The following is a 12,127-nucleotide window of genomic DNA, read 5'->3' as shown; positions in this document are numbered from 1 at the left end:
TAGATCACTGAGAAAATTAGATACTCAAATGAGGTAATACAGAAAGAAAACTCTTAAAATAATGTGACACTGTCTGTGAGTCCATAAAGGAAGGGAAGAGTTGTGGGTCCTATCATCCATCACTACCAAGCCAACCTGATGTGTAATTACTATGAATACCTGTTACATTGTCTGGAATATGCAATAAATATTACTATCATATGGAAAGATTTAAGGTTTCTGTCACTTCAGAAACTAAAGGGATTTTTCTTCACTTTACAATAAAAAGGTTTTTGCTTGCTTACTAATTTTCTTTATCTTTTGAAACCTTATGTTAAAATTTCCCAGGGAGTCACAGTAATGGCCCACAATTGTTGTAAACACCTTTCCATACATTTAAGGAAGACGAAACGAGAATTCTAAATACATTTTTAAAACAAAAGCAGACTTCAGTATATAATTTCTTTATATAAGTAATGGGTGTTATTTTTAACATAATTAACATTTTTTACTCAGACCAGGACAGGAAACTCTAAGGTCTACTCCAACTCTCAGATCTAGAATTAGAATTTATACAATTTACTAAAAAAAAAAAAAGAAAAGCTCTAATCAGGAACATAATGGAGAGGGGGAGAAATACAATTTATTCACCAAAGTGAATAGGAGTTTCATTTAACTACATGTCATTATAAAAAAGTATGAAAAATGCAGAAAAAGCAAATTTTGTTCTGCCTGTTCTTGTCTTTTTAATAACTGCTATTACACAAAACAAATGATATTATATGAATATAAATGTCTGAAAATCAAACTATGGAAGGTAAATTTTTCATTTGGGAGAAATAAGCAAAATAATTTCGAAATAGTTTGCTATTTATTAGCTGAATATGTAACTGGGCCCTAAGATGATCAAGTTATAGCACTAATTAAATTTGTAAATATAATCAATTGTCACAAGACATGTCACCTGAGATTTCCTTGCCTGGGACAAAATACCAAAGAAAATCTTAGATACAAAAAAAATTTAGTTTTAATATTTAGTTCTTGGTAAGAAAAAAATCATAAAACTTCTGGATTTCAACTTCTATATAATAAACTGAAGTCAGTTAAGAAGGAAAAGTAAACCAAAAATTGCAAAGTGTTCTAGAAACATTAATAAGGAAAAATAACATCTGTTGCAGGCCTAGTAGATACAAGGAACTATGTACTTCATCTACACAGTTTTCTCACTTACCCCTTACAACAACCCTAATGGCAGGTATTTTTATATACAGGTTCAACGTGAGCAAATTAACACACAGAAGAGTTAGCAATTGGAACAAATGAACACAATTAAGTGGCAAAGTAGGGGTTCTAACCCAAGTTGGACTTTAAATTCTGTTCCTTGTACTATAAATAGTATTGATAATAACATTTATACATATTATTATTTTATCCTTGGATTTACCATTATTTATTGTTATGATAAACCAAAATTTTTCTATGCTTTAAGTAATAAAGTAAATGGAATATGTTCTGAGTAAATCTCTGTTAAGAGTTCAAAGATTAGCTATTTCAATTTAATAGTCTTTTGCTCAACTGATTAACATAAATTACTATGGGAAACACAATATGAAAAAAAGTCAATATATGCAAAATAAGAATTTTCTTTCTTAGAAAATTGACTGATTATTTTAAAATGTACTTTATCACCCTATGTTAATCTGTTAATTTGACGAAATTACAGCTTGAATTCAAGCTGTTATCAGTTTCTTTAAACTCATAAGAATAAGGCAATAATTTACCCACAAACCATATATGTAAAAATAAAACATTTTACCTTTAGAGGCCTGCACACACCCTCAGTGATATGCCCAACAACTTCTTGAATATTTTCTTCAACGCCTACAATTAATTATAACATAACTGAAAAATTTTTTTTCCGATTACAGTTTGCCTCGCATAAGTTCAACAAACTAACAAACAATAATACATATGACTAATGGCACTAATAAAAAACATTTATAATAGCCATAACAATATTTTATTAAATTCGCTATCTTTTAGGACATTACCAATTATGTTAATATCTGAGTCTAGAGCCCTGTTAATTCATTTGACTACTGATTAATAAAATGAACATGATTCCTGTGAAAGAGTAAATACATGAGTCAAGGGGAAGAAGACTGTTAAACGTCCTAACTGAAAGGAGTGACGTGAAGATGCGCTAGCATTCGTTCCACAGACAGCCTATTCCAGGCAGCGGCACTTACCACAGAAGCTGAGAGTAGAAAGACGGAAAACATACCTTGCAATCTAATGGAAAACTAACACTTACTAAATACTGACTGTTTATCAAACTCTGTCTTAGGTCCTTGATGTTTACTGCTTGTAACCACCTTCACTTTTACAGATGGAGAAACTGAGGCTTGGAAAAATTAAGCCGTTCCCACAGAATAACCTATTTCACCTAATTCCAATATATTTTCTTCCCACCTCTTAAGGCTGCGTATCATATATATTTTACTAAAACATTTTTTAAGAAATACACTCCTTTAAACTGGGTAATTAGCAAAAGAGAAAACAACTTTACAAAGTGCAGACTTTGTGCCAATCTAACATATGTGCTGAGTCTAATCTTAATACCAAAGAGTTAAAAACCAGGAGGTTAAGTCTTGCACCAATTTGTGCACTGGTCTCTCCTGCAGATTACTGGTGAAGCAGAACGATGTGGGGCTAAGCTATGCAAAACAGTCAAGTGATACCAGTCACAATATTTCTCTTCATGTCCTATCAAAAACAGAGCATCTTAATTATCCATTAACCCCTTCTGTAACAGGCATCTTAAGGTAGTCACAGCTAAGATTTGAAATTCTGTAAACCACAGACATGAGCAACGCAAAAATAGTAGTTTTTCTTCCTTGAAATCGAGACCAAAATTTTAAAAACATTTAGTATATATGTAGTTATTCAAAAACTTTAAAACACATGAGAATGAAAAAAGGGGGCAGGCAGTAGAAAGGAAAGAATTAGCAGTTTAATGACCGTAAGCAAGTCACTCAGCCGGTTTACTCACAGATAAAATGAGGATAACGCCATCTTCTGCCCTCAAAGTGTGGTGGCACAGAAGACCTGAGATAACGTATGTTAGGCACTCCAGAAATGCCTTAAAAGTGAAGCAGGAGGGGCCAGCCTGGTGTGACAGTGATTAAGTTTGCACGCTCTGCCTTGGCGGCCCAGGGTTCGCCAATTCAGATCCAGGGCACGAACCTGTGCATTGCTTATCAAGCCACGCTGTGGCAGGCGTCTCACAAATAAAATAGAGGAAGATGGGCACAGATGTTAGCTCAGGGCTAATCTTCCTCAAAAAAAAAGTGAAGCAGGAGTCCAGGCTTGATAACAAGGGTCAGCTATGAAAGTGTGAAGAGTCGTGTGACAGGATGAAAGTGATGGAGGAAAAAGTCTATCAGCAGAAAAAGTGGGAAACTAGAGAGAGGAAGATTAATTGGATGCTTATTGTACTATCTAGGTGTGAAGAGTTTATCTCCATAAAGAAGACAGCAATAAGAATAGAAACAGAGAAGCCTTGTGTTATTTTCTATATTTAGGCATTAGTAATAACAGTGGGAGGACCCACCTTGTGTAGTCACATGCTTTAAGAGAGCTTCAAGGTGTTCTTTTTCAGAAGCAGTAGCTTGATGGAGCCAAGCCAACATATCTCCTACATACCTAATGAAAAAACTAAATGTTAGTAAAGATTTCCTTCAGAAAAACACCAAATACTCCAAATTTATCTGATTATTGTACCTCAAAGGGTCATGGGAGTGCATTTCAATAGGTCTAGGTGTACCTCCTGGGCCCCCTCTTGTAAGAGCATCAATAAATCCACGAACAACTGTACTTCTTCTGGCTGTTCCAAACTCATCTAAGGTATACCTAGAAGAAAAGTTGTACAAAAAACAGTTGTTTTTCTTCCTAATGGTTATATCAAACTATTCCCGCAATTTCTGAGATAAACAAGACATCTAAAGCTTCTTTACACAACTTTCTCAAGCAGTACCATTCTTAACAAAAATATTTATGAAATAACTTTATCCTAATGAAAATCCATCTAAAGGTACATCTTTTTATTCCTCATAAGAAGGAATGCTGGGAGTGGGGATCAATAACAGAGCACGGTAATAAGGGACAGAGCACCACATTTGGTAAAAGTAAAGACCAAGGTAAGGTGGGAATCCTGGACTCTTCAGGTTTCAGTACCCTCCTCGTCCCAGACATGATGCTCCACTGTTCACATTAGGCCATAATATTCAGTTCTCAGAGGCTAGTTACAGTGACAACTCTGCAATCCAAAAAGCAAGACTTTTTCTTCTACATTAAAAAATTCTTGAGCCAGCCCTGATTGCCTAGCAGTTCAAGTTCAGCACATCTGCTTAGCAGCCTGGATTCGGTTCCTGGGCGTGGAACCACACAACTCATTTGTCAGTAGCCATGCTGTGGTGGCAGCTCACAGAGAAGAACTAGAGGGACTTACAACTAGAATATACAACTATATACCGGGGCTTTGGGGAGACAAAAAAAGAGAAGAAGATTAGCAACAGACGCTAGCTCAGAGTGAATCTTTCCCAGCAAAAAAAAAAAAAAATTCCCCTTTATACATATTATCACAATTTACCATCAAAATTTGCCCAAAACATAGTATCCATATTTAAAACCTTATTTTGACTTCAATATTAGACATATTATATGCTTCTTAAATTCACTGACCAACTAGGCATAGAGAGCAAATACTTTCTCTTATGCATATTTAGAAGTCATCCATTGTGGTTGAAAAGGCAAAAAACGATTTCTAAGGTGAGGGATTTTTAGGGAAGGGAAGCTTTGAACTGGGGGTTCAGACAATTTGGGGTGAAATCACAGGATGGACTGAAGTTTCCAAGAGTACCCATTTCTTTGAATAAAATCAGTCTTTGCTTCCCATTATCACCACCATTCCTTACACCCATCACCCCATTCAAAGTTCTTTCTATTTTAAAAGTACACAGGAAAATAAAATATTTTTTCTCAGTCCATTATCAGCGGATTCTAGACCCATTAACTTATAAATCCCTAAACAGTATTCTAACAGACTATTAAGAATTATTTCATTACTGTACATATAAAAAAAGTTACCAAAATTTCTCAAAGATTTCCAAAGAATTAACTTCCTAGGCTATACTGCTTTCTTTGATATGCTACTGATTTAACGAAAAATTCACATTGTTTTAAACACAAGAAAGCTGGAAGAGGGAATATTTTTAAATAAAGGGGAAAGCATAGTGGTCAACAGCTATAAATTTTTAGGAATCTGAACCTTTTTAAAGGACTGCTCACTAGTAACCAGATCATGGTTCTTTGTGTGTGTTTGTTTTCAGCTGAATGGAAACGGTTTTGAAATTTCCTACAGTGACATACTAGCAATATTTCAACATGAAAATGCAATATCAATGTAAGTTTTTCTATTGGCACAACCGCCTTCCATTCACTATTGTTTAAAACAAGTTAGAACCACAATGCTTATTTCTATTTTTCCCTTCATGCTCTTATATTATAAATGTTTAGCGTAAAGAATGCATTCCTTTAAATGACTTAAGCTCAGATGACTACTTATCACAGCACAAACTTCACAAACTTTCACCTTTTTCTTTTGGTGAAGACGATTGGCCCTGAACTAACTTCTGTTGCCAACCTTCCTCTTTTTGCCTGAGGAAGATTGTCCCTGAGCTAACATCTGTGCCAATCTTCCTCTATTGTGTATGTGGGACGCTGCCACAGCATGGCTTGATAGGTCCACACCCAGGATCTGAACCAGTGAACCCTGGGTCACTGAAGCAGAACACATGAACTTAACCACTATGCAACCAGGGAAGTCCCTCAAGTTTTTAAATATATAAAACAAATGCTCACTCTCAGGACCCAACTGCCCACAGTAAACAGAAACAATGTAACTTCTGTTTCTAGAACACTCACTGTGACCACAAGTTATATTAGAAACCAGTGAATCCACTGGCATTTTAAATGGGGATGAAATTATCAAGCCTGACAAACAGTGGAATCTAATCTGTATAATACTATGAAATACCAGTGAACATAAATATTACTCCTCCTGCGATAACATATAATTTGAAGCAAGAACAGCATGAGCTACAATAAACCTTCAGTAATATCTGTAGACATGAAATATCTTTTCCCAGAGACAGAAGAAAACTTCTTTGACCAAAACCAGATTCCTTTCCAATAAAGGTCAAAAATTCAAAATGCAGCTTTACAAAAGTGAAAGTTAAAATTAGGTAAATATTCTAAAATGCCTCTAGTTAAAATTAAAATCCCCCCTTTTTACGTCTAGCTATAGTAAAAAAAGAAAACCGTGGTCAAAAAGTAAATTAAAAGATGAAAAATTTTGGTCAAAAACAAAAGATGAAAGAATACTGTAAAAGCCTAAGAAATGTAACAAACACATGAAGAATGAAGAAAAATCAGCATTGTACATATTACTACATTCTTCAATAATTTATATTCTGCAGGTTTACCAAACGAAAGAAGACATCATCAATCTTTTCATTTCCACTTACAATATATTTCTTTTTGAAGAAATTTCTGCACTTGATTTATTAAAAGTTAATAATGCATAAGCATTCCTGTTATATACTACTTAAGTAAAAGTGAGTATGGCAATTTTAAAGCACTTCAATAATTGACATCTTTCTTGCACATGATATCAACACATTTGAGACACCATAATAAACACTGACACTTTTACACAATACTTAAATAAAGTTCAGATAGTGCCATCTGGTGGTTAACATGATACATTATTAAGTTTTTCCTAAATTTAAAGAAACTATCACTTTGAAAATAGATGATTACTTAATGAAAGAACAATTTTCTCTCTCTCTGTTTTTTTTCTTTTTTGCTGAGGAAAATGTGCCCTAAGGTAACATCTGATACCAATCCTCCTCTTTTTTTTGCTTGAGGAAGATTAGCCCTGAGCTAACACCTGTGCCAATCTTCCTCTATTTTCTATGTGAGTTGCTGCCATAGCACGGCTGATGAGTAGTGTAGGTTGGTGCCCGGGACCCAGGCTGCTGAGGCAGAGCGCACCAAATTTAACCACTACACTGTGAGGCCAGGCCCCAATTTTCTCTTTTTTAGCATTCATCTTAATGTAATCAACTGGTCTTAAAATCCTCCTTCTTTCCCATGCCTCTGACAATCTTCCAAATTTTACAATTGGCCCCTGTTCTCTGACACATGCCCTTCAGAGAAAATCTTCTTTGCCTCTCTGTTATAGTTTTATTGTCTTTCAGGCTTTGTCCCCATCTGTCATGTAGGCCCTGTAAGACAGGTACTATTTTTATTCTCATTTTACAGCTAAGAAAACTGAACTTACAAAGGTTCCGGAGCTTGTCAAAAAATCTAACTCAGAGCCCACCTTCTAAACCTTTATGCAATATTGCTCTTTTCCAAGGGTTAATCAAGAATGATAATTTAGTAAAATATATTTAGATGGTAGAAGTCAGCTGACCTTTTCAGATGCCCAAAACAAAGGCATTTTTTAAAAAATGTTAACTTTGTGAACAAATACGAATCTGTGGACAACGTAACACTTTACTAAACCCAAACGCCAAATGTTTTAAGTACTAAAGACTCTCATAATCAAACACCAATGCCTTAAAGTGAAAAAGATGGCAAAGAAATTTCAAAGTTGATAAACCCTGCTGAGCTGGCGATCAATAGCGAACATCAGTTATCACGCGAACATGCACAACATTCAGGGCTACTATGACCCTGCTCTCGCTGCTGACCCCAGAGCTAGCACAAGCTTCTGCAATTACTTTCCCAAGGTGCATGTTCTTTCTCAAAGCACATCTTTGCACCTGCTGGTCCCTCAACCTAGAATGTTCTCTCCTTCCTTTTCTTCCTGGAAAACGCCCATGCAACCTTCAGAACTCACTTCATACCTACTTCCCAGAGGAGACTTTCCCTAACGTTCATCCCTTTCCCCTACCACAGAACACTGGAGCCACAGAGCCCCTGAGACATGACCTCTAGAATTGCAATTAATAAATTCATTGGATGTGTTTATGTCTGCTTCCATAAAATAAAGCAACAGCAGGCCAGGCAGTGTTTTATTGATGTTGTGTCTCTAGCGATTACAACTGTGCTTAACACTCAGTAAGTACTCAGTAAGTTGCACTGGAACGTTATTTTTCACAAAGCTGTCCCAGCATTTGTACTCTAGAACCTTATTTTAGACTCCAGAAAGGTACCAATCAGGAAGAAGAGTAATGGAGAAATCTTCTACAAACATTACCAGCATCTGAAAGTTCGAGATGATTCAGAGAAGGATTCAGTGCCTAAGTAGGGGTCCCCTGGCTGTTCCCTGAATAATAACTCCCCACTTGGTCACCCTAGTTTCATAATATTCCAGGCATCAAAAATAAAAAGTACTTACTTCTATTTTATGTGAGAAATAAGATAATAAAATTAAAATACAGAATAACAAAAAATATGTATACATGTGAATAATGCATAAAGTTCTTATCCAAAATATTATCACATATCTCTTGGCTGGCATAACATACAGGATCAAAGACCTGGACACTTTCTTTTCCTGAATCCTATTACTGGAATCCTGATTTTAAATTTTCTTTTTCATCTCTGAGCAATTATATTTTTTAGTCTATTTGACCTCCTCTCCAGGACAGGGTTGATACAGGAGTTCTACTTACAATCCCAAGGTAGTAAATGACGACAGACTGGGGAAAAGCCCCTTGGCCTCCACATAAATAAGAGGCAATCTAGATACAGGGACATCTGGGCTTTCCCCTCCATACCACATTCCATAGCACATAACATGCAAGAAGCTGATACACACACAATATGAGATGAAAATATCACTGTAAATTATCATCAAGATTACTTAAACTATTGTATATGAATTCAATAATACTGACAGTTCATGAAAATTATGGAAGAAAAAGTAGGGTTTTTTTTTTTTAATTTGGAAAAAGTCACCAACTTATATAAGACAGGTCTATCCTGCAGGGCTTCCATTGCCTTAGTTAATACTGGAGATATGTCACATGATTCTTGTGTCAATGTTCGGCATTCATCTGAAAAATAATTAACATTATAATTCTTATTAAATTAAAGTTAAGTCTTTATTATGTCTGCTGTATACCCAGAGTCTAAATCCTATAGCAAATATCACATCAAAAAAATGCTTGGGAAAACCTAGAGAATATGCCAATCAAAAACTAGTTGATGCTGTCAACCAAACTAAAAATTCAAGTTAAGTATTTATATAACTTCAAATGGCCAGTACACCACAAACCTCTACTTCATTTTTATTAAAAAAAGACAGTTCTGAAGAAACCAATCAATGAACAAATCTTCACTGAATAACTGGCAATGTTCAAGGTGGGAGAGGAGGAATACTAAAAACATATTACCAATTCCTTCCTTCGGGAGTAATCTTCAAGCAGTTTGCTAAAAATGTATATATGAGTAACTAATATATGGTAAATAAGATTATAATTTTTGAAGTTTAGATTTTAAACTTTGAAAAACCTCAACATCAACATTTTCTTTATTTTACTCTTCTAATCTTATCCATAAAATGCTCATTAAGTGTCCACTATGTTCAAAGAACTTCAAACTTGTACAGAAATTCCCAACCTTTTGATTTATGAGGACATCACACTAGCGGTATATTTTCAGCAAGCATTGACTCAGAAAAACATACGCTTGTATGGAATTGGAGATACCTTAAAATGACTCCAGAGTCCATAGGAGTAAGAGGCCCACAGTTTGGAACCACTATGTTAGATGTCATGGAAGCACAAAGAAATATGAGGGAATGTCTTTGCCTTTGAGAAAGAAATCTAACTGGAGAGCTAAGAAATGCATATATGAAAAAAAAATAGAGTAGTACATTATTAAACACCAAATAAATATTTCTGATAGTTAGTGCTCAGAGATGTGAAAAATCACTGTGATCAAATGTAGTCATGGAGAGTTCCAGGAAGATGCAGAACCTGAACTCAGCTTTGAAGACTGAGGTAGCACCTGGGTATAGAGAGAAAGTCAGACAGCACTCCAAAGAGGAGTAAACAGTGCAAGCAAGAGAGGCAGAAAAAGAAACACATTTTGGAGATAAAGAGTAAATCATCTGAACCAGATAATTAGGTGTTCACAGTCCAGCACAGGTGTTACTACTTAAATGGATTTCATCCCTGCCCTGTCCAATAGTCAGTTGGTAACACGTATTAAAATATCATGTGCTCCTGGTTCCATTCTTGCTGTCTTAACTACATTCCTTGGTTTTAACAGATAATTTTGTGAATAGCCTATTGAAGCATTTTAAAACAAAACTAAAGTAAATAAACCATTCATGGTAGGCAAAATAATGGCCCTCCAAAGATCCCTAACCCCTGGAACCTGTGAATAGGTTATATTAAATGGCAAAAGATACTGCAGATGGAATTAAGGTGACAGACCTTAAAATAGGGAGATTTCCCCAGAGTACCCAAGTGGGTCTAAGGTAATCACATAGATCTTAAAAGTGGAAGAGGCTGACAGAAGAGTTACTCAGAGATCTAAGATGGAAGAAGAGGCAAGAGAGATTCCAAGTGAGAGAGTGACTTAATTGTCCAATGCTAGCTTTGAAAATGGAGGAAGAGGCTACAAGCCAATGAATGCAGGCAGCCTCTAGGAACTGGGAAATGCCCCCAGTGACAGCCAGTGAGGAAACTCAGACCTCAGTCCTACAGATTCAAGGAACAAAATTACGCCAACAAACTGAATGTGCAAGAAAACAGACTACTCCTCAGAGCCTCTGGAAATGAATGCAACCCTGCCAACACTTTACTTTAGTGTGGTGAGAACCATGGCTGATTTCTGACCTACCGAAGGACAGGATAATAAATTTGTCTGGTTATAGGCCATTAAGTTTGTGGTAATTACAATAGCAAAAGAAAATTATAACAGCAATAGGAAATTACTTCACCGTTCATAATGCAGTTACATAAATAACGAGATGTCCAATCAACTTTAGGATAATCTAGGGTAGAAATATTGACTTTATTTTTTATTCCCATCTTCAATCAAGTATGTTTCTTGACTGACAGTAGATGCTCATGATACACACACAAACATTATGTTCAAATGTAGCGCTTTTCTTTTTAAAAATACTTTTTTGATTACTAAAATCAATATACGATATCAAATAAAGACCAAGCGAAATAAGAAAAGTCTAACACTGATATTCTTGAATACAGACCACATGAAAGAAATCACTTACTTTGAGCCCATCGATAAAGTCTTTCATAAGCTGTTTCTTGAAGCAAGGCCATTTGTTCCATAATTTCTAAACTAAAAAAAAAATAAAGATTTACTATAATTTAAACTTTTAGTAGACAATAGCTACATTTAAGAACCTAATTATTGTTTAATTACAAATGATTTAGTTATAGTATATTAGCTTTTTATCATTTTATGGAATGATTTTTAAAATTTTTATAATTAAATAAATATTGTCAAATTTCAATACCATCATTTAGTTATCCAGCTGCTGTTTTACTCTGAACATATCAGCATACAACCTCCTCCTTATCCAAAGATACATAAAGATTAAACTCCTATTTCCCAAAATGTCAGATAGCTTCAAAAATAATCTAGCATGTTTTAAAAATTTTGGAAATATAAGAGGCAATGCAATTATGAATTGAAAAGGTTACTCACCCTGCTGTTTGTTGGTTTGTACGCAAGAGAACTTTGACATCATTATGAATCTGTTTTACTCTTCCCAATGCTTTGAAAAAATCCTTTAAAATTAAGAAATATGACTTTAAAATGTTCCTGTTTTCAGGTAAAATTACATTACTCTAAATTGAAATATCACTACAAAGGAAAAACAAATTCTTTCACCTACTCTAACAAAGCCTTCCTATATACTCATTGCAACTTTCTCTAAATTTTTATAGAAAATATAGCATTTATTTGCATTTTAAAACATATTAATTCAATGTCTACCATATGCCAAATAGTGTGCTACCTGTCAGGGACACAAAATTTATAAAGACGAAAATCCCTGTCCTTAAGAAATGTATGGTCTAGTAAGAGAGCAACA

At 34.9% G+C, this 12,127-nt stretch overlaps 1 protein-coding gene across 2 annotated transcripts in view; it reads right to left on the bottom strand.

The window, feature by feature from the left end:
• Positions 1 to 12,127, bottom strand: part of COG6 (component of oligomeric golgi complex 6) — an 81,514-nt gene that overhangs the window by 49,134 nt on the left and 20,253 nt on the right. For both annotated transcript variants that reach the window (XM_046664475.1, XM_046664476.1), the window contains exons 6-11: positions 11,740 to 11,822; positions 11,300 to 11,370; positions 9,017 to 9,110; positions 3,763 to 3,891; positions 3,593 to 3,684; positions 1,796 to 1,860 (exon numbers count right to left, since the gene is read on the bottom strand). In XM_046664475.1, coding sequence (XP_046520431.1) covers positions 1,796 to 1,860; positions 3,593 to 3,684; positions 3,763 to 3,891; positions 9,017 to 9,110; positions 11,300 to 11,370; positions 11,740 to 11,822 — 534 coding nt within the window. The remainder of the gene's footprint in view (positions 1 to 1,795; positions 1,861 to 3,592; positions 3,685 to 3,762; positions 3,892 to 9,016; positions 9,111 to 11,299; positions 11,371 to 11,739; positions 11,823 to 12,127) is intronic.

This window comes from Equus quagga, chromosome 6 (genome assembly GCF_021613505.1).
Source record: "Equus quagga isolate Etosha38 chromosome 6, UCLA_HA_Equagga_1.0, whole genome shotgun sequence".
Taxonomy (NCBI): Eukaryota; Metazoa; Chordata; class Mammalia; order Perissodactyla; family Equidae; genus Equus; species Equus quagga.
This window is presented reverse-complemented; position numbering and strand designations above follow the sequence as displayed.